General features: G+C 43.1%; 2 protein-coding genes across 9 annotated transcripts in view; both read left to right on the top strand.

Moving 5' to 3' along the window:
- The window catches only part of PARP11 (poly(ADP-ribose) polymerase family member 11), a 37164-nt gene extending 31740 nt beyond the window's left edge, over nt 1-5424 (top strand). For all 7 annotated transcript variants that reach the window (XM_014841755.3, XM_014841761.3, XM_014841758.3 and 4 more), the window contains 2 exons: nt 3278-3429; nt 4952-5424. In XM_014841755.3, the coding sequence (XP_014697241.1) occupies nt 3278-3429; nt 4952-5268 (469 nt within the window). In that variant the 3' untranslated portion in view covers nt 5269-5424. The remainder of the gene's footprint in view (nt 1-3277; nt 3430-4951) is intronic.
- The window catches only part of CRACR2A (calcium release activated channel regulator 2A), a 176251-nt gene continuing 153694 nt past the window's right edge, over nt 5286-27842 (top strand). The window contains exons 1-2 of one of the 2 annotated variants that reach the window (XM_070494916.1): nt 5286-5425; nt 24337-24442. The gene's annotated coding sequence lies outside the window, so the exon portion shown is untranslated. The remainder of the gene's footprint in view (nt 5426-24336; nt 24443-27842) is intronic. The other variant, XM_044756331.2, reaches the window with a different exon arrangement.

The raw sequence follows: 27842 nt of genomic DNA, 5'->3' as shown, positions 1-27842 counted from the left end.
ATCTGTCACCTTTTTTGCTATTGTTGTTGTCGCTGCAGGATTTTAAAGCAAATCCCCGACCTTAACTCATTTCATTCTCATATGCTTGAAAACAAGGCTGACTCTTGTTTGGAAATGGTCCGTGGAATTCTTTCCTGCTTCTGCTCAGGCAGTTGTATGGACTGAGTAAATTCCAGGTTTTGTTCTCATAGTAGTTTATATTATAAAATAAGGGGTTTTCAGCTTGTATTCTTTATAGTCTTGAGTTTTTGGACCAAGCCAACTGTATTTCTGACCAGCTGCGTCTCCCTGAGTTTGGAAGCTTTATTCAGCCCTCTGTGGGGGACTCTTAGGTCGAAGAGGATGGAAGCCTCTCTCCCCTTTGGTTTTATTCTCTCAGCAAATAAAGTAAGTTTTTCTAAAATGGTCAGATGAAAACTTAATACCTTATTCATAATCAGGCCTCTGAAGTGGAGTTCATATTTGTCTCCCTCGTAATTTGAGTCCTCAGTTAAATCCTACTGGTAAAAATGTACCAGTGAATTCCCAAAATGTTTTATACCAAGAATTTCACAGGAAACAGTTTTATTCTGTCGATGCCCTTTATGATTTTATGGAGTGTCGACCTACAGGAATGTCTGATGGTACATGAACCTGCCACCTGCTGTGACAGTAGAAAATACTGAGTCTTGTCGTAAGAGCAGCCTGTCATTTTGACGTCTCCCTGAAGAACTAGAATAACCTAGTCAATCTCATTGTCATGTGACCTGTGACTCACTCTACAGGCCACGAGGCCCACGTGAGTCTGTCAGGCATCAGTTTGCATGCTGTCCAGGCCTTTCTTACTTCCTCCCTCCTTCCAGCTAATGTTTGAGCACCTGCTTTGTGACAGGCACTATTGTAGGCACTTGGGATAAAACAGTGTAATGATATTTGTTTTGACTCACTGTTTGAATCTTCCGAGGTCTTTTTGACTCCTGGTTCAGTCACACAATAAGTTACCGCTTCTAGTTTTCAATCTTTTGCAAGTGTGATAAGCCGTCTTCTACATTTTCATCCAAATCCCTGATAAAAATGTTGAAGGGCTCAAGAAGAAAGCATGCCTGCCATTCACGTTGCTCTTTGCATGAAGACTTTTAAATAGGTATTAGTTTTTCTCTCTATACTATCATCTGGCACACACTTCTCGATCTTGTCTCCATTGTAAGAGATGGAGAGTTTGAAAGACCTTGGAAGATTGAAACAGTGAGTCAAAACAAATATGATTATCTTTTCTTAAAAAAGACTTTTTTTGTTAGTTAGAAAAGCAGCAAATGTGCGTTGTAGAAAAAAGTACGTAAAGGTCTAAAAAGGGAAGTTGGCATAATTTGTTCTTGGTGAAAACATGCTGGCTTTTTCTGAAGTGTGTATCTGCTTAACGCTGTTTAACGCTAAAGAAAGCATGCATTCTTGTAATGTCGTGCTTAATGGTCTGAAAATACTCTCACCGATAGATTAAAGCATATACATTTAAATTTTGGTACATATTGCCAAATGACTCTTGAGAAAGGCCACATACATTTCCGTTTCTCTCATCATTTAAGTGCAGATATCCAGTTTCCCCACACAGTTACTACACTGCATGTTGTTTATAAATTCTGTACTTTTCAAATTACTGAATCGAGATAAACTTAATTGAAATAAAGCTACTGCGTTAGGTTTATAAATCAGTTGTACAAATAAAACAAGCCAAGAGAAGTCTGGTTGAGAGGGTCCTAGGAGTTTTCGTTGATGACACACCTGTGTCAGTCGCCAGTGTGAGCCCTGCTGCAGAGTGAGGTCAGCGGTGTGCTGCTGCGGTCACTGCTGATGGCACCTGGACTCTGTCTCTGTTTCTTACCAACATTTATAAAGTAGGGGGCATCCAGGGATTCTTGTCAACTAAAGGCTGTCCAGAATGGAGAAAGGCCTGGAAACTATGCTGCGTGAGGAATAGTTGAGGGAATGATGTCTATTTACCTAGAGAGGAAAGCCCAGGTCAGTGTTCATAGCTATTTTTGGATATTTGCAGAGTTGTTTTGCAGAAGAGTATTTGAATTGTGTGTTCAGAAGAGAACAGCTAAGACCAATCAGTAAAAGTAACAGGAAGGCAGATTTGGGTTCAGTGTTGGGGTGGATATACTTTCTAACAATTACAGGTGATCCCTAATAGACTGCAGTGTCTTGCAAAGCGGTGAGCACTTGACGCTGGAACGAATTAAAGCAGGCCTTAAATAGCTAGCTATTCGAGATGGAAGGGGGCAGGGGATGCTTTTAATTTTTAAAACATGTTTCTAATGAAATATCTAAAAAATGAAAATGCAGCAAATAGTTTATAGATATCCATATACCTACCAATCAGATTTAACATTTTAATATTTGTCAGGTGTTCTTCATCTTTGTATCTGGGTTTTTTTTTTTAAGATAGAGATACAGGTGAAGTGTTTACCCCATCCTTATTCTGTTCTCCTTCTTTCCTCTTGAGGTTGGTGTGATGCCTTCCTGTCCATATTTTTATATTTTTTACTACCTTTGTATATATACCTATAGAATATACAGTATTATTTTAAGTTATGTGTCTCTTTTTGCAACATTCTTTTTACATTCAACATTATTTTTCAAGAGTATCTGTTAATATATAGAAATCTAGTTCATTACTTTTAACTTTCACATATAAATATATAATTATTCATTTTTTATGAACGAATTTTAGGCTATTTGTTTTTTTTTTACTGTTACAATCAGTCCTACATTGAACATCTTTTTATGTGTTAGAAGACATTGTTCACTGGGAAGGGAGTTGACCTAGATGGCTTAATGTCTCTTCGGCCCTAAGATTCAAAATTCAGTTCAATTCAACCAGCATTTTCTGGTCTCTGGAGATAAAAAGATTAAGACATGGTCCTGCTCAAGGAATTTAAAGACTGTAAACTTTATATTATTTAATTGTTTGCAGTGTCGTTTTTAGGTATCTATAAAACTTGGCTGGTTTAGACAATCAATCACCTTTCCCATGATGGGGCATCGTCTGAGATAGCTGTAGTTTTTGGTATAATTTTCAACCTTAAGTTTCAGTTTTAACTAGTAGTTTTTGATAAGATGATTTATGTGTCCAAGAGCATTCAAGATTATTTCTTTTGCAGAGCTACTGTGTCCACTTATGATGTTAAAGAAATGTTTTCTCTCTCACCCTTTCTATTGAACTTTGCTCCTTGAAAAATTAATAGAAGCCACTAATATTTCTGTGTGTATTTTGTGCCTATGTGTATTGTGTTTTTAGGAAAAAGGCTCAACTCAAGAAAAAAAGAGGTGTGCCTCAGATTAATGAGCAAATGCTATTTCATGGTACCAGCAGTGAATTTGTGGAAGCAATTTGCATTCATAACTTTGATTGGAGAATAAATGGTATACATGGTGCTCTCTTTGGAAAAGGTAATTATCAGAATTTCAGGTCCGATTTCAGTCTTAGAAGAGAATCCCCTCTTTTTGGAGATATTGATTATGTTGTAATTCAGGGTTTGATAGTCATTAAGTTCAAAGTTACTGTACTTTTAGGTTCCTGGCACACTCAGAATTTCTGAGCCACACAAAAGCCACTTCCTGCATGTACAGAGTACAAGTCAGACTTTTACATTCCAACTGGATTAAATAGCTGCCCGAGTCTGTCATTTAGATGGGGTAGCATGTCCATATTAGCTGATTTTTGCATTACATTTAGTTTCCATGTATAAGTCCTTTTCGTGGATAAAACTAAACTGTTTTATGTCACATATAGAGAGAACTATAAAATAAATTAATTACATTGTGCACAGGTCCAGGTACTAGTATTTTTCGTTTCTTTTGTTTTTTTCAAAAATGATAGGTAAGAATATTAATGAGCGATAAGGATTAATGGGGGAAATCCTCACCCTTTTTGTAATGTTGTGAACGTCCCAGTTCTCCAATTTATGCCCACTCCTCAAGCAAATTAAGGAGAGAGATGAGGGGAAAAGGTAAGGGATGGACATCTATTTTTCTGGTCCTTACTTTGTACCTTACCTTCACCAAGAGAACTGACTACCAATTAGGATCAGGGTGTGCTTCATTTTTAAAAAGTAAATTAATTTTTAAAATAACTACTGAAAAGGGCATCCCATTACTGTAAGAGGATCAGAAAAATATTACATAGATCTCATCAGTATTGGGTAATACTGTATGAGATTTTGCAATTCATTTCCAAAATTTTTTAGAGTAAGTATGCCCATAATGCTGTCAATCTCCTGGGCCTACCATTTGAGAAGAGTCAGGTGCTTTACTGAGTTTTCATATTTAGACAATGAACCAGTCAAATTGTTCTTTTCGAAGGCTCAGGTATGAAGAGCATTTGATTCTCTTCAGAAATCTTTTCCTGGATGTAGGGTTCTGTTATTTCCAGAAATATTATTGAATGGTTCCCTGTATCATGAAATGTGGTTTCTTGAGGTTTGAAATAATCTCTGTAGACCCATAGTTTTCACTGTGCTCTCCAGGGCTTCAGTGAATGCTGGACAAGGGTAGCGGGGTGAGAAAAGTGGTGGAAGGAGGTAGAAAGGGGAGGGAGTCCCAAGCAGTTACAGCTTGGGTCCTGACACACTTTTAATCACAGAAACAATTTGAATCTGTCTTAAATAGTGGATTTCTTTGTAAGATTTCTTTTGAAAACAGGGTTCTGGGAGCTACATTTTGGTGGGGGTGGGGCTGGTGGTGGTGGTGGGTACTAGTCTATACTAGCAAATCTATCCCTGTGACAGCCCGCATCACAGCTGTCCATTACAGGTGGATTCTGTTCTTTTCTGAAAGATCTGCAGATGAGGAAATTCCACATCTATTTTTGTTATACAATTCCATGTGTCTGTTCCCCTAACAATTAGAGTGTTTTTGCTTGGGTTTCATGTATTCAGAATAATCTTGGCTTTTCTTGGTCCTTTTGTTTAAGGAACCTATTTTGCTAGAGATGCTGCTTACTCCAGTCGCTTCTGCAAAGATGACATAAGGCATGGAAACACATTCCAGATCCATGGTGTGAGCTTGCAGCAGCGGCATCTATATAGAACATATAAATCTATGTTTCTTGCTCGAGTGCTAATTGGAGATTACATAAACGGAGACTCCAAATACATGAGACCTCCTTCCAAAGATGGGAGCTATGTGAATTTGTATGACAGCTGTGTGGACGACACCTGGAACCCAAATATCTTTGTGGTGTTTGATGCCAACCAGATCTATCCTGAGTACTTAATAGACTTTCATTGATTTCACTTCCAAATATCCGTGATCAAGGAAGTTTTCTTCTTTTTTGCAGGAAGATTTGCTCTCTCGTCATCTAGCCACTTAATGTTAATTGTCTGATACTTTTGAAACAGATATGAAAAAAAGTGGCCTCCATATAAAAAGACATACTAACTTTAAGGTTGGTTTTCTGTTGTTTTGTTTCTGTCTATTGCTCTTAGTCTTGTTTGTTAAAGACTGACACCATTGTCATTTTAACAGATAGGGGTGACAGATGCCACTCAAAATTGAATCAGCTGCGTCTCAACATGGTCATTCAGAGTCTAAAGTTTACGTGTGTATTATCAGGATAAATGTTTTCAGTTCAAATAGACATTCATATAAATGTTCAAAAAATAAAATATAGACATAAATCTGTCCCTTCAGAGGCACTGATCCTTTATACATTGAATTCTGATGTTATTGTCCACCAATCGGTATACTGCTTTGTTGGTCTTCTGAAGAGGGATTTACAACCTCGAAGCAGACTGAGTACCTTGAGAGAAATCAGAAACAAGACAGTTATTTGCAGTGCTGCCAGACAGCCAGAAGGAGACAGTCAGGGTAGATGCCCTGTTCTGATTGCCTTAGGGCAGTAGGCTGCAGTCTCAGACCTGCTCCCGGCATTCTCTTCTGCCTCTGACAGCTGATTGACAAAGGCCGCAGACTGCAATTAGCCTACAGTGCATCCACCAGAGCTCTTGAATTCTTGTACCAAGACTTGCTGCACGAGGTGTTTATTGCATCTTCGAAATGAAACTTTTATTTATTATTCAAAACATTAGTTTTCCCTTTGTTTTGGGGTCCCTATAATAATTACTTCTAAGATATTTTTATGGGCTCCCACACACAGCTCTTCAACAATGATTTATAAAATTCACATTTCTAAGTCATATCTTCCCATTTTGAATCATTGCAGAAAGCAAGAAATGCTAGGAACAAATCTGGTTTATTCCTTTACATAGCAACTGACAGTCAGCTAACTCTCTTGAAAAGTTAGATACAATTCATAACTATGGTTAGTGTAAGTTAATTTGCCTGCCCCACCTGTTTTGCGGTTCTGTTCTAAGGGGGAGTAAGTAATGTTGGAGCAGCTTCCTGCCCCTACAGCTCTTCTAGCAGAGGCTGGACAACACCTTGGCGGAGATTTTACAAGAGTTCCGGTATCAGATGGGGAAAGTGGCCATATGATTGTTGAGAGTTTTTCCAACTTCAATTTTCCTTGATTCTGCCTGAGAAAAAGAACACTTATATCAAGGCTTTCCCAGAAAACCTTTTTCTATCTCAGTCTAATATTGAATTCTCTTTCCGTTATCCTCACCCAGTTCTGGCTGAGAGGTAGTGAACATAATTTAACTTCTCAAGAAAAATCCAGTAAATGTGCGTGCCTGTGTTGTTCGGTTCAGTCATTTGAATTGGGAAGGCATCTAGAAATAGCAAAAGTAAGGAGTATAGAGCAAGATGAGATATGGTAATTCTTCAACTGTCATATATCCCCACATTTTTGTCCTAGCTCAGAATACACCTAGTGCAGTCCAAAGTAAGTGGTAAACAGGAAATTTCTTGTACAACACTTTGAAACCAAGTGACAACAAAGATTTCCTGACTCAGATGTGCAGACTAACAGCTGGTTTAGATGAAGTGCTGTGAATGTTTAGAAAGAAAACGTTTTAGAAACATGCAGAGATCATCATGGAAATAATTGGAGGAAAACTCACTAGGCTGCCTTATGAGAGAGGCACACCATTGTTCTTGATGCGTTCACAAAAAACATGTTAGAGACACTAGGAATTCAGATTTTGAAAATCTTTTGTTCTATTTAATAATTATTTACATACCGAAAAATAGTTCCCACTTCAACATGGCTATCTTTTTTTCCAGTTTAAAATGATTGCCTCTCCCATCTCTTGAGTGGAATAACTGTTGTAGCCTCTGGGGCTTATTTTTCTTTTAGACATGTGCAGATCTTATCTCAAGGTGACTAGCAGCCCAGACGTGAGACTTGCTGGGCAGTCTGTGGGAATGCTGAACCTAACCAGCTGGCTCATGCGTAGTGAGCAGAGTGCACTGCAGTAGACATTGTGAGAAAGAGCGGTACTATTATTCTTGTCTGAGAATATGCTGCCAACTCCCCTTTTATAAGAAAGAGCTGATTTTGATGAATTTTTTAAATGTGGTAGAGTTGATATTAAAATTCTATGTCTTTGTTTTGATCAGTAGATTAAACTGAGAATCATATATATAATCAGTATATAATAAGACTAGACACAACCATTTGCCATCTTTTCCTCTTGTCGTCACATAGTATGGTTGGGGAAAGTGAAGAGAACCCATTCTAGATTAATGAATAAGTGATTTTAAAAATTCTGCAGTGAATAAATTCCAGCTGATAGTGACTTTCTTTTTTACTTTGGTGATGTCAGCCTCATGATTAGAAAAAAAAAATGTTTATAAATAACAGTTGCATAAATCTTGCCGTTGTGAACAGAAAGATTTTGTATTAGTGCAACTTTCATGTTTAGACTGTTACAGTGATGCTGATAAAGAATTTGGAGCCATTTTTGGTATATGAATATATTCTTTTTTACCTGTGGTGACTCAGGCTTTCCCTGGCGGGTCTTCGTTCTCTGTGTGTGCCGTGCATTTGTTTCTGTGATTTCTGTGTCTCGTCTCCACCTTGTATTATTTAAACCTAAGTTTTCGGCTCAAACATAATGGAATATCAAGGAATTTGTTCCTGTAACTCTTGTGTAACCCACATGCAGATGGGGGACGTCTCTCGTTCTCAGTTTGAATCACTCTGAGCACAGCTAATCAAATAACCTGTGGGAAAATCATTTACTCTGTGCTCTTGAAAATCCCAAAGGAGAGGAAGGCCTGGCGCCCACAGCGTTGCTCACTCTCCATGTGCTCCCTGGCTCGGAGGAGCAGTTCTGGAGGGTGTGTCTGCACTCCCCCAGGAGCGTGCTTCCTGCCATCCGTCCAACCTTCAGTCACTCCTGGTAGGTCTGCAGTAATTCCTTTTGAAGCAAGTTAGACATTTCATTTAATCTTTCAGCTTCTGTTGGCAAAAGAGGAGGGTATCAAAAAGTATCTTAATTTTAGAGCTGAGAGAAGTCAGGAACAGAATGATCAAGGCTTACCTGTGGAAACAAATCAAGTATTCCATTTAGGAAAATCATGTCCCAGGCTGTCTAAATGTTGGACTATTATCAAGGCTTATTGTGATGAAAATTCAACTGAACTTTGTCTGATGATGTAGAAATGTAACATCTTTACAAATTTTGTTCCTTGGCCCTTCAGGTGTTTGAGATCACCTCCCAGGTTGCCAGGAATAACTCCAGAAACAGTCATATAGCCGTCCTCGTTGTGTGTTAGTCCCAGGTGGTCCACACTCCTTTGGGAAGGATGTTTTGTTTATTTTTAAGTAAACATTTATTTGGCCTAAAACAAAGAGATAGTCCATTTCTAGATGAAATTACACATTCTATACTTGTAAAGAGAAGAAATAAAAATTAATGAAAAATTGGGCCGGCCCAGTGGCACAGCGGTTAAGTGCGCACGTTCCACTTCAGTGGCCCAGGGTTCGCCAGTTTGGATCCCGGGTGCAGACATGGCACCGCTTGACAAACCATGCTGTGGTAGGCTCCCATGTATAAAGGAGAGGAAGATGGGCATGGATGTTAGCTCAGGGCCAGTCTTCCTCAGCAAAAAGAGGAGGATTGGCAGCGGGTGTTAGCTCAGGACTGATCTTCCTCAAGAAAAAAAAAATTAATGAAAAAATAGCAGGGAAAAGAAAAAAGCCTTGTCAAAAATTGGTTTTGATTAGAAACGTTAGCAAGGTGACTTCACGTTTTTTTACCCCTCCGCACTGTATGCAGGAAGAGGTTTGGTGGAACGCAGTGTGCTGTCCCCCTTCCTGTGAATAATTTTACAGTGCTGCTTGGAGCAACACCGATGGAAGGAATGAATGTTTCAGAGAAATGTGAAGTACACGGTTATTTGGGGGCTGCCTGCTTGGTGTGAGTAACACATGTAGGAGAGACGAGCCCTGAAGGCCTGGGGAAGACACTCAGCGTTCATTCAGTGACCGTCACTTTTCACAGAGGTCGTTAACTTGTGTTTCCATGGACTCCAGGCTGGGAGGTGGTTTGGAGATCGTGTCATCTCTCTCTTCCCCCCGCCCCTTCCTCTACTGACCTGTACTTGATCCATCACAGGTAGAAAGATGTCTTGGTGATTCCTGAGGCCCAGACGGTAACTCCTTGCCGTAACTGATCTGAGTCTCCTGCTGTAAGATCGTGTAATCCATTTTCTCAGCTCTAATTACTTGGCTTCTATTGTTGAGCGCTGTGGACTAAGAACTTGGCTTTTGTTTGAACTTAGTCACCGTGAGGCTGTGTATCTAAGAATTTAGTATTGGTCTTACCCATTTTTAAGTGGCTTCTCCTGAGATTGGAACATAGGGTTATGCCAGACATTTGTGTTTCTGCAGCTTTTAAGCTTTGCTGTACCCTCTACCAAGAGGCCATACAGTAAGCTGGTTCTGACTGTAGCTTATGCTGATCCAGCTTAGGAGAGTCACAATCCAGAATTTAATTCACATCATTTCTGCAATATTAATTGTAAGTCCAGATTGTACTTCTTGTATTTTCCCCTTCCATTTTAAGAAACACCTTTTCCTGAAGGGCTCCTCATGCTTTAATGTCTCCTAGGTAACATGTGAAAGCTGCAGGTATTATCAGAGACATGTGATTAACATTTTAGAGAATCAGCGTTCTAGCCCAGTTCCTCCTCTTTATTCCTTTAAGAAGATCAGGCACCATCTTGGGAGCCACTGATCTGAGTTTTATTTCTAGCTTTGACTCAGTGTGACCTTGAATAACACACTGGAGGGGAAGCTTCGCTCTTCAGAGAGTGAAGTCTGTGAAGGACTGCTCAGACTCGCGTTAAAAGGAAAAGACCTGATAGAGTGTGGCTGCACTTCTCTAGGCAACCTCCGACCTGCCTGAGGGTGATTTTTGAGTTTGGGGCTAAGAAAATACAGTAGCAGGGATCGTGATGCCTTAAGAAGCGAGAGTTTGGAGTAGGAAGGGAGAGGAACTGACCTGCTTCTCCCTCCGTCTCTGCTGCCATTCGGTTCCCGTTCCGCTGCACGTCCACAGCTCTGAGTTCCTGCGCTGTGCCAGGCAGCGAGCGAGTCACCCATGGCCTCTGCCCTCGTGGAACTGAAAGCCTAGCAGAGAGGACATGCACTGAACCGTAACGAGAGTGATGAGCTGAACAAAAGCGAAGTTCAGGCCACCGTGAGAGCCTGTGACAAAGAGATGTAACCTCTCCTAGGGGATCAGAGAGGACCTGCTGAAGAAGCGACATTGGAATGTGGAAACCTGAAAGGCAAGCAGGTGTAATGAGGTGAAAGATTGAGTGTACATCTCCCTGGCCACCCCCAACCGTGGCACGTCAGGCTTTGGGGAGATGAGAAAAAACGAGATGTTGGGTGGAGGCAGATTGGAGCACTTTTTTAATCATTAAAATTAAAATGACAGAATCAAAGCCACTTAGAGAACCAGGATGTGTTGTCCCCAACCCCTACACCCGGCCCTGGGGGTCAGCCTTAAGGGAACCAGGACCAGCGCTGAGGGGTATGAGGAGAGAGGAGCAGGGATTAGTGTACAATGTACTAAGAGAATCGAGGTGCTTGTTAGGTAGAGGGGTTCGTGCTCGTCCCTGCGCCTTTGCTCCTGCCTTGCTGCCCCCAGCCCCGGACACAGACTCACGTGCCTCCCTGCAGCATCAAAGTCCTGTTTCTCGGAAGCGAGCACTTGGGAGTCAGATGACCAGGGTGCGTCCTGGTTCCTCCACTCACTCACTGACCTTGAGGAGGTCACTGGACCTCTGTGCTTCAGCTTCCCCATCTGTAAATAGAGATAATAATAACACACCTTGTGTGATGAAATAACGCCCATGAAGTGCTTGGGAGGATGCCCGCGTCAGGGAGTGTTCGTGGGTGTTGATACATGGACCCCTCCTCTTTCAGGGTGTTCCGTAACTCACACAGCCCTCGCAGATCTGGAATTCTTGCAGGACTCACATTGTGCTTGGAATTAGGGATACACTTTTTTTTTCTTGGCATTTTCTTGGTCAATGCCCCTCAGCCAAAGACCACCAGAAGCAGCCCTGTGGTTAAACAAGTGGGTTATAGCGAGGGAGAACTCAGACCATGGGGAACTGTGGAGTGTCCCCGTAAGAGGCGTTAGAAAGAGCTTGTTACAGGATTTGGGCTTTGGTTGGGTGATACAGGGGAGCATGTAAGGAAGTAGGGTTTGCTCTCAGACGGATGCTGTCAGAAAGCAGGGCGAGTCTATGATTGGGAATCTCAGTAAATCTCATCCGTAGGAAGGGAAGACTTGCCAGAGCATAGGCTATAATTCATAAAGAAGCAGCAGTCACTCATTTGGCTGAGAGATGGGGTGTTGAGTATTCTGTGGGTGGCACAGTGACCTTATTTTTGTCTGTGCTTAGACAAAATTATGAAGTGGCCATGCCTTGTCTCATATTATCATAGTCTCCAAGTCATCTTGTCTGAGGTTAGTGTTCTGTGAGAGAGTTCATGTTCAGGAGGAGAACAATGTGACTTAGCATGATGCCAGGGCAATTTCTTTCTTTCTTTCTTTCTTTTGGCGAGGAAGTTTGGCCCCGAGCTAACAACTGTTGCCAATCTTCCTCTTTTTGCTTGAGGAAGATTCTTCCTGAGCTAACATCTGTGCCAGTCTTCCTCCGTTTTGTATGTGGGACCCCACCACAGCATGGCTTGATGAGTGGTCTGTAGGTCTGCTCCTGGGATCCGAACCTGCGAACCCTGCGCCTGCAAAGCAGAGTGCGTGAACTTAACCACTATGCCACTGGGCTGACCCCAGGGCAATTTCTAAATGTCAGGGGCTGCTCTTTTTTCCTTCTCTACCTGTTAAATAACTGTTTATTTATAACTAGTGTTCTTCCTCCAGGGAAGTTGTGAATTAATATTTTCATTCATTCAGCAAAACGCAAACCGAGTATCTGTTTCCAGTACATTTAGGACTCAGTGGTAAAACCCTGCCTTCACGGAGCTCAGAGTCTAGCCGAAGAAATTTAAAGATAGTCGGCTTCAGCCCACCATGTTGCTGATTTGAATGCCTTCTTCAGCTTTCCCGTGAAGAAGTGCTCCAGGCTACATCTGGACACTCCCAATATGGTAAACACCTGCTCCCAAGAGGCAGTCTTAGAAATTCAGCCTAAATGTTAGAACCCTTGCCTTGATCTGTGGTCTTCTCCCATCTCCCCCACCACATGGACCTACGTCTGCCTGTCAAAGGCGCACAGAACCGGTGTTCAGGGTGTCCCCGGCACCTCCTCAAAGTTGGCACGTGGACTGTGTAAGTGAACTCTGGATTCTCACAGCTCAGTGCTGTACTGACTCCTTTCATATTTTTTCTCAAAAGCATATTTTCATTCAACAAGTAGTTTAGTGTTGATTCTGTTTTCTGAGTGGCTTTGCTGTTTAGGTCTGTTTTGAGTAGAGGACAGAAACCACCTTGGGGGGCCAGGGGGCGGGGAGGGTCCTAACTGGATCGGTGCAGGCGCATGGATGTCGGGGTGAAGGCAGCAGACGCTAGGTGGCAGCGTCTTCCTTCAGAGCCGGCACACCAGGATGGGCGGGAGTTCCTCTTGCTGCATCTTAGAGAACAGGGGAGAAGGACCCTCCAGAATTATCTAGTCTCCTCCTCTGCCACGAGGTAGGACAGCCCCTGCTCACATCCACCTGGCCATGCTTTTATAATTACTAGGAAAAGTCGGCCCTTCCCAATAGAAACCTCTTCTAGTGTTTTAGAATCTTGTCTGTCTGAATGTTCTTCCTGAACAACCTTTTCACATACTATCATTTAATCTTATCTTCTTTCCTTTTCTCATATTTTAATCCAGCAAATGATTATCGATACTTTTTGAGTGCATAAACACAAAGACAGTTACTCTTCAAACCTTACTTCTTTGGACATAAGATAAAATAAGATAAAAATCTCTCATGCTTTAAGTTCTTTCTTCCCTTCTCCAGCTTTTTATCTACCTGTGGTGCTGTCTCCTGGGTATGCTCTAGATTATTCTCAAGTTTTGTCATCCTCCTTGGCTCAGATAAGATACTCAGTTTCTTACATTGTGAAATTAACATCTCTGAATGCAAAGTGCTTATTCTATGCTCTTTATAAGACGTGTGTCAGGACAGATAGCCCATAAACCTAGCTTAAAATTGGAATCTATGACATATCAACACACGTTTCTGAAATACTTCTCTCAAAGTCTGAGAAGTTGAACTTGGTGCACTACAAATTTTTTTAAAGGTGTAATTTCATACTGTTCCTGTGAGACTGGGGTGGGGTCAGATAATAACCTGCCAGTGTGGAGGACAGCAAGAATGGGCTCTGAGATCGTGTTTGAATGTCAGAGCTGGCATAGACCCCAGGCGTGGTGATTTCCAGTCCAGTGATCTCCCTTTTAACGTAACTTTGTTGCAATGTGGCTATATTTGCTTGATCTTAGCACTGATAACTTCATTTTAAAAATATGTGTATTATAAGATCAACATTTTAATAATATGTGTGTCATGGGTTTAGCATTTTGTATTTGAAAAGCAACGTGCTTTAACGAAAAACACAGGGCTTTGAACCGGACCATCCTAAAATACAGACCCAGCCTTGCCACTTTCTAGCCACGTCCCTTTGGAGAAGCAGCCCAGCTTCTCTGAACTGCTGAGTCCTTGTTTCTTAACACTGTTGTGAGAATCACCTGAGGCCATGTGTGTATGAAAAGCATTTAGCTGAGTGTCTGACATATGCTTGTTGCTCAACACTTGGATACAGATACTATCATTAGTTACCTTGTTCCAAGAGGAGGATATCTGTAAGGCCATGGTGAAAGGCCCAGATGGTTAGGAAGAAGTCATACTGGAGTGCTTTAATGTCAGATTTCAACATGATTCTTCACCTCTCAAGAAGCATAAGCGGGGCCAGCCCGGTGGTACAGCAGTTCCCACGCTCTGCTTTGGCGGCCCAGGGTTCGCCGGTTCAGATCCTGGGTGTGGACCTACACACCACTTGTCAAGCCATGCTGTGTCAGGTGTCCCATATGTAAAGTAGAGGCAGATGGGCACGGATGTTAGCTCAGGGCTAATCTTCCTCAAAAAACAAAATAAAACAAAGCGTAAGAAACATGGGATGCAGGAGGAAAAAACTAAGGCTCAGAAAAACCAAGCAACATAAACAAGAGTAGATCTGTGATTGAGATTCTTTACCACCCATCCCTGGCTTCCAGACACATCTGTATCTCCTTCTCTCCAGACAGCCCTCGTGGGTTGGGGACACAGCAGGGTCGTGGATAAAGTGAGCATGATTTTGGATATTCCTTCCAGTCTGTGGACTTTGTGTTGAGAATCCTTGTACGTTTTCGTTGTCACCGATGGCAACAGCAGCACCTATGCTGTGGCTATATCTAGATTGTCACAGACTACAGTTAAGTAACCTGCCATCCTTGACTGTCAGGTCCTCGGGGCCAGATCATCGTTTACTCTTCTTTTTCCTTCTGGCAGCACCTAGCTCAGTGTCTTGAATACCACATTTCTATTTGTTGGTTTTACGATTAACCTCAATCCAGTCTTGGCTCTTTCACCAACTTGGCAAGTCGCTTCCTCCTCCTGGGCCTCAGTTCCACATCTGTAAAATGAGTGGGTAGTCTGAAGGCCCCTTCTAGCTCTCATTTTCTGTGATACACAGATTTTACTCTCTCAAAGTTGCCAAAAATGAAAATCAGATCAGTTCTGCAAAGCAGTTTATGTTTAGTTTTTCAGCTTAGAATCAGACTTGGACCATAAAATGGAGGGTAGACAGAAAACTAAATAATAAGCAAAATATACTAAAGTAAAGGATAAAGCAGCAGAGATTGAGGGTATTTTCCGTGTAGCTAGAGGTGTTTTCGAGAAAGTTGACCCTCTTGACAGATGATCTTTGAGAGTCTAGTCCATTCTAATCAGAGGAATGACACCACTGGGGGCGTGAGATCCAGCGTGTCACTTCTCAGGTATTCTCCCTGCTGCCACACAAGTTAGATGACATCCACAGGTGGGAAACAGCCTCATAGGTGACCTAGATTTTGAGAGATTCCCCAAATGTATGAGGCAATGCAGCGTTACGTTGTAATTGACACAACTCTTGAGTGGGAAATCACTACCTACAGCGGAGAGGATGCGATGGGCCTGCAGGAGGCGGCTAGATGGGCTTCGTGCCTTCATCTCCCATGTGAGAAGCAGATGGCGGAGGGGAGAGGGGATACCCTTGTCTAAACTGTAATGCGTGTACAGAGGTACAGCTCTCAAAAGTAAAGGCTCTTCATTAGTAGTAACAATTTACTTATTAGAAACCTCACCACTGTTTGGAATCTTTGTTGTTGAAATCTGCTAATCTAGGGAAAGGAACTCATGACTGAAAAATAGGTTTTGAACTGTTCACTGTGTAGCCAGCTCCACAGCATTGTTCATTCATCTGCCAGTGGTGCAGTCACACTTCGGAACCCAGGGAAGACAAAATCTACTCCTAGTTTGGAAAAAGCTTCAAAAGTATATGGCAATACTGGGTGGTGGGTATGGCAATAGTATTTGGCAAATTTGAATAAAGTATTTTGCATGGAAATAGTAAAATCAAATTAACCCACTCATTATCCTTGAAGTCACTCTCATTTCCTAAAGAAAAAAAAAAGGAAACCCTTAGTTGTGGTAATATGTGGTTTTGGTTATTAAAACTACCGAATGAATTTTAAAAATCAGAAATTTTTACTTGTTGCTTTAGTCATTAAGCATTTATTGACCATCCACTATCTGCCAGATCATAGCCATTCACGTACCAGGCTCTGAGCTAGGACTGACTTCAAGGGTGAAGAACGAATGGTCCTTGCTTCTAAAGAGCTCTTGGCCTAGTGAGGAGACAAATATGTAAATAAATAAATGACAATTTCATGTCATAGGTTCTGGTCAGAGAGGAATTCATGTGTCATGGGAAATACAGAGGCATCAGATGTTCCTGAGGAACAGAGTAGGCTTAACCTAAGGGTAGGCAATGTTATACCTAAATCTTGAAGGAAAATACTGGGTGACAAAAATGGGAAAGGACAGTCCCATCCAGGCAGAGAGATGAGCATGGGCAAATGTGTGGAGCTGGGGGTCTGTGTGTCTGAGAACAGCAAGCAAGGACGGCAGCAGTGCATGGCTGTGTGGGGAAAGCAGAGAGTGGGAGTGGAATGGGATTTGAGGAGATAAGCCTGAGAAGATAGATTGGGGCCAGGTTGGGAAGGGATTTGTATTCTAAGCTCAGGAGTTTGGATTTTGTTTGGGGAACTGACCGAAGTTTTTAAAGAAGTTGAGGCACAGTGTGTGAGACTGGGGAGGTAGAGGCGTTGGTGGAGATGAAGAATACAGTACACGGAGCATTGTTGGGGAGGGCAGTGGGCGTTAGTGTTCTCTCTGCCTGGCACTGTGCCTGTTTCCTGGGAACAGCAGACCTACCGGTTCTTGCCGACCCAAACTTGAACACGTGAGCCTAACAAGAGCTGCCTTTTTTTTTTTTTTTAACATGACCCCGTCTCCTTAGCTGTAATGATTGTTCTAAGGGTGGATAACAGAGACAAGCTAGTTCAATCATATTATCTTATTCTTCTGCCCTGTTGAGAGTGGCCAGTGTGGGCATGTGACCCAGTCTGAGGCCTTCGCTGAGCATTCTACATTTGAATTGGCACGAAGGGAAGGACCTTTCCTTTCTGATGGTGAATCTGTGAAGATGCAAATCTAGAGATGCTGGCGGTTCTCTCTCTTCTACGTGGAAAAAGCTGGTCTTCAGTAGAGAAAAACAGAAACTAACATATGGAGAGAAGCAGAAATGAGAGACAGTTCTGGTGGCTTTTCACTCCTGGTTCCAGACATCCCTGAAGCTCGTATAATCCCTGCCTGTCCTACGGTTAGGTTAACGTGAACTGATAAATTACCCTTTTGTCTAAGCTAGTTACTATTTGGTTTCTGACACTTGCAACCAAGAGACCTGACTAATGAAGACAGGAAGATAATTAACTCTGATCTTGATGCATTACAGTTTAAAAGTCTCTTCTCTAGATGGTAATGGAGCTCAAGAGAAAGGTCAGGACCAGAGAGATTGGAAAGTCCCGTGTGATAAGTGGTTTTTAAAGCTGTGGAAGTGGCTGAGCCCACCTAAGTAAGCGTGGAAAGTGACCAGAGGCTGAGGATGGAGTCTTGAGGAATGCCAGCATCCAAGCCTGTGCAGAGGAGGAGGAATCAGCTGTTTCACACTCGGGTCATTTTGAATTTTACCCAGCTTTTCCAGTCTCATGGTCCTCAGTGGCGAAAAGGCAATCTCTTAAAGTCCGTGAGGATGTCTCTAGCTTTCTTTTTCTTTTCTTTTCTTTCTTTAACTGCTCTAGGCCACATCTTCTGAAATCTGCCTCCTGTAGCTTTCAGGCATCAGAGTGATTGTAATTCTTCTTCCCCAAAATACTCTTTCCTGTATTTGACACCTGTGATCTCATAACCTCAGGTATTCTCCAGGGTTAAATCTCTCACTTCTTTCAGCTGTTACTCATCTGAGAATTACCAGACTTTATTGAATTCTTCTAAATGTTTGTCCATGTTGCTTGTGAAGGGTATCTGGAACAGACACCGTATTTCAGATACGACATGCCTCGCACAGAGTCCAGGGGAACAAAGACCTCCCTCATTGAGCACATTGCTGGTTACACTGTTGAGAAATTATTACATTTGTGAACCACCAAAAAATCTGAGGTCCTTCTTTTTATCTAGAAATTGCTGGGAAACCAGATAAATAGAATCTGTAATTGTGTGATTACATTTGAGCCTAAATAAAGGCCTTTACATGTGTCCCTATTAAATTATTTTTTAATATAAAAGAATGATCATTGTAACATTATTTATAAGATCAAAAAATTGGAAACAACATACCTGGTCGAAAACAGGGGAATGTTAAATATATTGTAGTATATACATAAGATACGGTATCATGTGTCCATGAAAATGATCTTTCTAAAGAATACTTAGTGACATAGGAAAGTGCTTATGACACATGTTAAAAAAAATGCAGGGTTTAAACCATGTGAAATAAGTTGTTATAAGTCCTTCCCCTGGGAAAGGGACTTGGACTCGGGGGAGGGAGGGAGTGTCCCTGTTCAATTTAATCTTATTGGTATTAATCCACCGTTCCAACTTCAAGAAATATTTTTGATCCTAATTCTATTGCCCAACAATTTTTGTCATCCAAAAATTGATCCGCCAGATAGGAGATAAAAGTCTTTGTCCTCTCGGGCAAGTATGGGGGCTGCAGTAAATACCCAGGAAAGCACTGGATTTGGGGATCGTAGTAACCCAGACCGACCTGGATGTATTATCCAATCACTATATTCATCTCTCTCTAACAACACATTAGTAGGAAATGCATTCAGAGTGAAAGGCTTCTATTTTTTTTTTTAAGATTGGCACCTGAGCTAACAACTGTTGCCAATCCTCTTTTCTTCCTTCTTCTTCTCCCCAAAGCCCCCCAGTACATAGTTGTATATTTTAGTTGTGGGTCCTTCTAGTTGTGAAATGTGGGACACCGCCTCAGCATGGCCTGATGAGCAGTGCCATGTCCGCACCCAGAATCCGAACTGGTGAAGCCCTGGGCCGCCGAAGGGGAGTGCGCAAATTTAGCCACTCAGCCACGGGGCCAGCCCCCTGAAAGGCTTCTTAAAAGCTCGTGTCATCCATCTTTCCACCTCTAGCTAGAATTGGTGTTATACTGTTTAGGAAGAACGTTATAGCCCAGGATTCCCATTGGTTGCCTAGAAATCAAAAGCCCAGAATTTGGTTTGCGCCTCAGTGTATGATTTTGAGCAAGACACTTAACCAGGACTCTTGCCCCCGGTCTGGAATCGGCTTTATTTGAAGGTCCTTGTGTTAGTCTAGTCTCAGGAAACAAGATGCGATTCAAACAAGGGCTGTCGGATGCAGCGGCAGCAGAAGGAAAGTAGATTCGAACAAAGGCCTTTTCATCTTCGAGAACCTCAGATGGAAGTTGAGGGGCACTGACAGCACAAGATGGAAAGTAAAGAGAAAGTCAAAAATAGGGAAAGATAGAAATTCTGACAGAGAAATCAAGAGGCATGTACATGGATGTTTCTTGTTTTGATTATAGCAGAAGAGTATATTTGCATACCGTGTAAATGCTGTGTGTGCTTAACGGAAGTCCAGTTTCCTTTCATAGAGTTCTTGAAGGACAGAAGAGATCCATCTGTCTGAACACCATTGGACAGAGAAGTGATTAATGAGCTACCTTCTGAATACCTCTTCACATCTGATGTCTATAAAATCCTCGAACGACCGGCGGAGAAGAATAACAAAACACAAGGAAGCTTAGTGGTCAATGCAGAGGAGGTAAAAGAACTTTCCTTCCACCGTCTGAGTTCCTGGCTGAGACCCCTGTAATGAAAGACGGATCATCAAGAAGAAAACAAACAGAAGTTTATTAACATGTGTACCTTACATATACGTGAGAGATACCTGGGGGAAAATGAGTAACTCCCTGAGATGGCTTAGAATTCAGGATTAAATACCATCTTACTTGGGGGGCAGGTGGGAAGGGAGATATAGGCCTCTTAGGGGAGACTAAATGATTTTCAGGAAAGATGAAGGGGCCCTGAGGAGAATAGATGGGAGGTATGACAGTTTGTGACCAAGTCTGTCTGGGTGTGGAGTCGGCTTCTAGTCTCCTCTCATGTGACAAGAGTCCATCTTCCCTGGCGGATGAAAATCCTGGGTTGGGTTCCTTTGGGAGGATCTGTCTTTAGGCAGATGAGGGGAGTTCAGAGAAGGCCTCTCCCCGCATTTGCTGTTTGTCAAGTGCCTCCAGCTCAGAAGAACCAACATACCAAAGCAGCATATTCTGGGGTGGCATGTCCTGAACTATGTAGAGGCATTCTGGAGTGACATATTCTGCTACGCTTCCTTAATATTTGCAAATAAAGTATTTCTTGGAAGTTACTACCTCAGCAATGGCCATTATTACCCCAACAGTATTCAGTACTTTGCAGTTTAAAATTATTACCATTTGAATTATATTCTTTGAAGATTTAAGAGGCAATAAGTGGATGTGCCTTTTTTTTTTTTAACAACTGACAGTACAACATCAAATTAGTCAGGATTAAACTACAATATAATCTTGATTTCTTTCTTTACCCCTCATTTTGCCACGTGGTTCTCCCTCAGAAGGTGACTGACCATCTGGATGGAGAGCAGACTTCCCTTGTCCTCTAAAACTGCGGTTTGAGAATGAACTTCTGTGGTTTTAATAGTGATGAAGTGTTCCTCAGGATGCACCGTAGTCTGTTTATTGTCCTGGGGAGAAAAACACTGACTGCCTGCAGCTGCTTACTCCAACATCTCATCCACAGCCAAAGGCAACCAGCACTGTCCTCCATGTCACTAAAAAGAAAAGCATTTGTCAGGACAATGAAGTACAGTGTGTGCCTCCCGTTTTCCCAGTCAATCCATGATAGGTAATCATATCTAGAGCTCACACGGAACTTAATAAAGTCTTCAACCCCCTAAAGGGTTATTATGCAAAAGATGCTGGCCAGCTGCTCCCCATCTTCTCTGAGAACAGACTAGAGAGATCAGATTAAAACTACAGCACAAGATGTTTCAGTTAGACTTCAAGAAGAATTGCCTGTTATGGTTTGAAGACACAGAATTGGTGACCCAGGTCAGCTATTGAAATTGTTTGCCTTGAGGACCTTCAGCAACAGGAAAGACAGGCAGATGGGCTAGGCAACCCGCCAGAGTAGGTGTCATACAGGGGTCCCCTTCACTGACTTGCCTCTAGGCAGACATATGCTTGCCCTTAGAACTGCTATGGTGAGACTTATTACAAGGTGGGTTCATCCCTTATCTCCCCGACTAGACTCTAACGATGTTTAGGCCAATGAGGATGTTGGGCATGGCAGCTTGTATATAGTGGATGCTCAACAAAGATTTTGGAGTGAATGAATTCAATTGATGAAATTTGTCTTTTGAATTGCTCCATTCCTCACCTTTTTTCACACTCTCCCTCCTTTGAGCACCCTCCCATCTCAAGTGATCTCCAAAATCTCTTCCAGCTCAGAAATTTTAGTAGTCTGGGTTTACTCATGTTGTTACTACATCATTTCACCTTTCTTCAGAAACGCAGATCTTATAAGCCATGTTTGAATGTGAATTCCTTAATAGCAGAACAATAGCTTCCAATTGTATATGTTAGTTCACAATTCTATGGATTAGGCATTATCATCCCAATTTTGCAAATAAGCAAACTAAAGCTTAGAGAGATGGTGACATATCTGAGGTCAAATAGCTCACAAGGATGTAAACTCACATCTGTCTGCCTCCCCAGCCCAGCACTTACGCACAGGCCATGCGAGTTCTCTCACCTGGGAAGACACAAAATCATTTGTATATATTGCAAAGAAGAGAGCCCAAAGACGTTCGTCTCCAATGATGGGATAGCAAATCCTGTTCACCGGGATGAGGGAGACACAAACTGAACCATACGAGGAACTAAATCGCCACCTACATTCAAGACCGGCCCTGGCTGCCCGAGCCTGCCGGGCCCTACCCAGCTGTTGCTTAGTGCCTGCAAAGAGCAGGCAGGTCCCCAGGTTGTCTACAAGGATGGGGGGGACTCCAGGTGGCAAAAGCTAGGGAGGTGCTTAGGGCCCTGATATTTGAATCTTTCTATGATTGCCTTGTAACCATGGGACTCGAGCATTTCATCCACCTGCAGAATTAATTTCTTGCCTCCCTTTCTGGCATCTGAACCACTGGAAGTAGGATCTCTCTGCCAATAGTGCAGTGTGACAATTTATTTTCACTCCTGCGGTTGCTTTTTGTTCTCATCTTGGATCATTCATCCACTGTGGGGGGATTTTGATCAGACTTAGATCACAGAGGATCAAGGCTGTGATGTGTTTAGCTGCTGTATCAGAACCAGCAAATTCTGAAACCTGTAGTGCACCCTCCCACGGGCCTTGTGCTTTGAGTTCTTCCAGTGAATCTCTTGCTTTTTGACCAAATACGTTGATCTGCCCAGACTGCTTTTAAAGAAAGTCATAAATTCACTCCCTGAAATTATAGTGTAATTCGCTGGGAAAGTGTGGTACGTAATTTTCTTGGATCAAATGAATCACCCTAAAGCAATTGTCCATCAAAGTTTGTTTATTATATAGCCCGAGATGATTGTCCAATTATCATTTAGAGCGGGGACTGGCCTGTTCTGGAGTGGAGGCTGGAAAAGGAGTACAGGTTGATTTTCAGCGGCACTTTAGTTTCCAACTGCCGTCCTCCGTGCTTCAGGGATGATGGTTAGGGCAGGAGGAGCCTGAGCTTGGAGCCTCCATTTTGAAAGGATAATAAACTCTGGGAATACACCCCCTAGACTTAAATTCTCTGAGTGTAGTGCCATTGAGTTGATTCTGACTCCTAGCGACCCTGCGGACAGCAGGGCGGCACCCTGCCAGGTCTTTCTGCGCCATCCTCTCACCTTCCAGTGTGCTATCAGACAGTGCTCCGCTGCTACTCACAGGGTTTATTATGGCCAGTTGTTTCCAGGTCCTTCTTCCCAGTCTGTCTTAGTCCGGAAGCTCCGCTGAAACCTGTCCACCATGGGTAACCCTGCTGGTACCGGTGGCAGAGCTTTCAGCAGCACAGCAGCCGCCACAGTACAACAACCAACAGACTGGTGGTGGGGTTCCCTGACCAGGAAAGCAGCGAGGCTGCGGCGGTGAGAGCACAGAACCCTAACCACTAGGCCACCAGGGCTGGCTAGCATGGTGTAGTGATGAGGAATATAGACTCCGAAGCCAGACAGCCTGGGTTCAAGTGCAGCCACAAGCACCAGGGGGCTGTGTGACCCGTCTGTGCTTCAGTTTCCTCATCATGCCTGGTCATCTTTTTGGCCACTCTTCCTCTTGCAGGCAGACCTCCAGAATTAGGTTGTTCTGGTTGTTAAACAGTGCCTGTCTCCCAGGACTGTTGTGTTGGTCACATGAGTTAATATGTGCAAAGTGCTTAGGACACAGCCTGGAATGTAGTGAGTACCTGGTGTCTAACACAGTGCCTGGCGCCTAGTAGATAATGTGTTTGTGAATGAATAGCAGCATCCCTCCTCACCTGTAATAATCATCTCTGCAGAATATGATTACCATTAGATCAAAAAGACAGATTGTGAATAGGTGGAATGACCGACCAAGGAGGCAGGGAAATGCCTTTCTTTCTTTTCTTTTTTTTTTTAAGATTTTATTTTTTTCCTTTTTCTCCCAAAGCCCCCTGGTACATGGTTGTATATTTTAGTTGTGGTCCTTCTAGTTGTGGCATGTGGGACGCCGCCCCAGCATGGCCCAGACGAGCGGCGCCATGTCTGTGCTCAGGCCCGGAACCGGCGAAACCCTGGGCCGCTGAAGCGGAGCACGCCAACTTAACCACTCGGCCACGGGGCCGGCCCCGGAAATGCCTTTCTTTGGGGTTCTTCTAGCAACATTGACTCTCCTCGGTCAGGGATTCCTGTCTATAGTCCTGCATGTTTACAAGGAGCTAAAGGCCTGGGGAAGAGACGGCACTGTGTGTTCTTCAAGCAGGAGAAACAGCTGTCCTCACCTTAGATTCGCTAGTCCGTGCCGTGTAGAAGCCGCTGAGTTCCACCAGAGGGCGCACCGAGGTTGACGTACCTGAGCCAGCGAACGCTCAAGACGCTCCCAGGGGGCTTGCTGGGGCCATCCGCTTCCAGGGAGGCTTTGGCTGGACTCCTCATGTATGGTTCTTGGTCTCTGTTATATTTTTACCTCCTGATGGCTTACACTGCCTGTTCCCCCTCTCCCCATCCTTCTTTGTCCTCTTTCTTGTGACCCCAAGCCTCTGATTAAGAATTCTTAATTCACAATATTTAGATATCGTGGAGAACGTGATTCTGTGATCCGTCGGAGGGGAGTTGTCCGGTGGTCTTCTAAGCATTCTAGCTGTGGCAGATCCACTTAGCTTCAGTGTCTTTAATACGTGAGTTGGTTGCATGTATGCATGCACGTATACACACATATGCATGTAATTTATGTCATTAGACATACATACCCCCATAAAAATAGGATGTTTGTACTCATATTGCCCTATGCGCTGGAATGCCTGGCCTCTCCTGTGGCCCGAGGTTTCTGACTTTCTGTGTTCCTTCTACCTTTCCATGATTGTAATCTCCATGACACTCCCGTTACGCCGAATGTTAGGTGTGGTTCAATGCCCGGAAGGAAAAAAAAAGAAAAGGAAAAATTTGTCCTATCTTTTATTTTGCAAGCATGCGAATGCTTTGTATTTTTCAGAAAAGATCGACTTTACCAGCAGATGAACTTGTAATTCCTACCAAGTACATTAGTTGACCATATCTTAGACATACCTCTGTTTTGCCATTATCTGGGTAGCATATCATCCCTCATCTCCACATGAGTCCTCCCTGTGTTCCCTGTCCTCCAGGCTCTGTGATCTTCAGGAGGGAGACGGTGCTTCTCAACTTTATATCCCCACCTTCCCTAACAGCACCCAAAATATGATGATTTGTTAATCGAAGTGGGATGTTCATTTACTCGATTGATTGTGTGTGCATGTGTGTGAGAGAGAGAGAGAGACACTCAGTGTGTGTGTGCGTTATTGCAAGGAGCAGAAACTCACTTCTGCTACCTCAAGAAAAAAGGGGGTTTATTGTAGGATTGCCTGACAACTGAGACTGAAAACGTTTCAGGCTTTCTGCAGTTTTAAGACACCTGCTCTCTTTCTCTCTGCTCCAAAGTTTCTCTCATGACGAACTTTCTCATCTCTGCGTATGTGCCGTCCTTCCGTTCAGTCCTCACTGACCCATCCCCTCCACGTTCTCCAGCCTGAATTCTGCCTGGCTTGGCCCCTTCCTGCTACTGCATTGGTGAGCATGCTTTTGCAGACTGCCTCATGGATTGATGCCCAGTCTCTGAGTGGGCTACCTCAGGTCACATGCATAGTCTGATCTAATCAGTGGCCACTCCTGCCAAAAAGACTACTTGGCCATGCTACTTTGAAGGATGGAAGGTGGCTATGGGCAATACAGTTAACAGGACCAATAAATGAAGCAGGAACGTTTCAGTTCACGGCAGAGTAGCCCTGGAAAAGGGCGCAGGTACCCTGTAGCAAGCAAGCACAGAAGGATTACCTGCTGGGCGATTTTATGCACCAGGTTTGTTTCAGGCCCTTCACACATAATCATTTACTTGACCTTTATGATGTAGTATTAGGGTTGCCATATTTAGCAAACAAAAATACACAATGGATGCCCAGGCAATATTTGGGACATCCTTATACTAAGAAAGTATTTGTTGTTTACCTGTAATTCAAATTTAACTGGACATATTGTATTTTATCTGGCAACCCTATTTATCCCCATTTTACAGATGAGGACAGTGAGGCACAGAGACAATTTGTCCAGGGACACACAGGAAGTAGCAAACCAATTTGGCTTCAGTTCCTGTGCTCTTAACCAGCGTGCTTAACTGCCTCTTTTAAACCTATATTAATGGCAAGCACATGCAAACACACACCCCTCCCCAATAAAAGAGAGTCCTTTGTTCTTGTCATCATTCAAAAAAAATCAACACCAAAGCATCCTTAGATGGTATATCAGTCAGGGTCGAGACATGAGACAGAAAGCACAGTGGACATCTGAACAGGGAAAATTTAAGGTACAGACTTGTCAACTACACCAAGGGTTGTTAACTACTGAGAGGGGTAAAAGAGGACAGACACTAAGGGGCAGAGAGATAGTAACTGCAGAAAGTGGCTACTACACCTGATCGAAGGGAGAAGTGAGCAAGGAGGAACTTGGAAACTCAGAGAAAAGGGCCCTGAGAGGCTGGGTTCAGACCTCTGAGCAGAGCGTCCGGCTGTCACAGGAACGTGCTGTCTGCAGGACAGAGACAAGGAAGCCAGCTGAAGGATGCCCACCGGTGAATGGCCAAGGGCAGCCTGCCACTGCTATGAAATGCTGCTGGAGCACCTGCATGCTGGTCTGCTGGTCACTGCACGGACAAATAGAACACTGGAAGGAGAAGAAAAAGGCCCTTCTTTCCCTTCCAGCCTTGCATTGTCCCTCCCACTCTCCTATTGTCAAAACCTAACATGGAGCCAACTGGCAAAGAGAAATATAGCCTGCAGAGTCCAGCTCCAGTATTACAAAGCAGGATGCAGAAGGTGGGTTTGGAGCCAAAAGACATTAAATTAATAACCAGCACAGATGGAAAGTACATTTTCATCCCAAGGATGGAAAGAATCCCAAACCATCATCACGCTAAAGGAAGATAGATGGACTAAGAGAGATATTTGGACCTCAAAAACTGAAGGTTTGCATGGAAACATCTCTTGGAGCACAGCTACAAAATGCAGTCTGCTGCCAAAGTACCGGGTAAGCAAGACAAGGGGTTTGAAAGCCCATGCTGGGAAAATATGCAGAGTGCTGAGAGGTTTCAACTGAGCGAATGCCCAGTACAGAGTCACAACAACTGAGAAATCTATCTATAAGAGATTGAATTTAAAAATCAGTCGTTAAAGGATAGATCAGTCTTCAGAGAGCTTCCTTAGTTATTACTTTCAAAAGCATGGTGGTAAACTTTTTCTATGCAAAGTGGCATTTATCCCCTGAACTCTTGACATTTCTGGAGAGTCTAAGACTGGTGTTTGCAGAGGCAGGGCCTAGACTTGATGAACTATGAAGACCCCATTCACTGCCAGAAGGGAGTGAGTCTGAGGATGATGAATGGAGCCAGTTCTCTCTATGTGAAGGACAGTAAGTCAGGAGGCAGGTCTGTTACCTTTCGTTGTGAGATAGTAACCATTCTATACCGTCAGCAGTTACTTCTTTTCCTATAGAACCCTGACTTTCCTGCCTCTGTAGCAACTTCTCTAATTGCAAAGTGTCCTCTCTGATTTGCTCTCTAGGCAATCATGTCTGTCCTGCAAAGTGCTGACTCTCAGCCTTGCTGGACGAATTGAACACATCACTCTTTGAAATGCCGATGTTGCCAAGGTCAGTCCGAGGGGCATTCTTACTGGAAGCATGCTTCGCCCTCCTGCCTCCCCCAGCAGTGGTGTCTCTTAGTATTTATGGAATATCTGTTCCCAGCTGCACCGGGTCCACGTTGACTGAGTCAAGGCATAAGCCATTCTGTTGGCATGAAAATGCCTCCTACCTACAGCTCATGCTTTGCATTCATCCTCTTCTTTAAATTTGAGATGAGGGCTGCATCCTAGTCCTTTTTCAAATATCTAATTGTGCCTCAGAGATTTTTATACGTTTAATACTTCCTTAAGAAGAAATATAGTATAGTGCTTAAAAGCATAGGCCAGATTTCCTGGGTTCAAACCTCTAACCTTTACAGATATATGAATT

The sequence above is a fragment of the Equus asinus genome, chromosome 22, assembly GCF_041296235.1.
Source record: "Equus asinus isolate D_3611 breed Donkey chromosome 22, EquAss-T2T_v2, whole genome shotgun sequence".
Classification (NCBI taxonomy): Eukaryota; Metazoa; Chordata; class Mammalia; order Perissodactyla; family Equidae; genus Equus; species Equus asinus.
The sequence above is the reverse complement of the archived record's forward strand: the minus strand, read 5'-3'. Positions and strand labels throughout refer to the sequence as shown.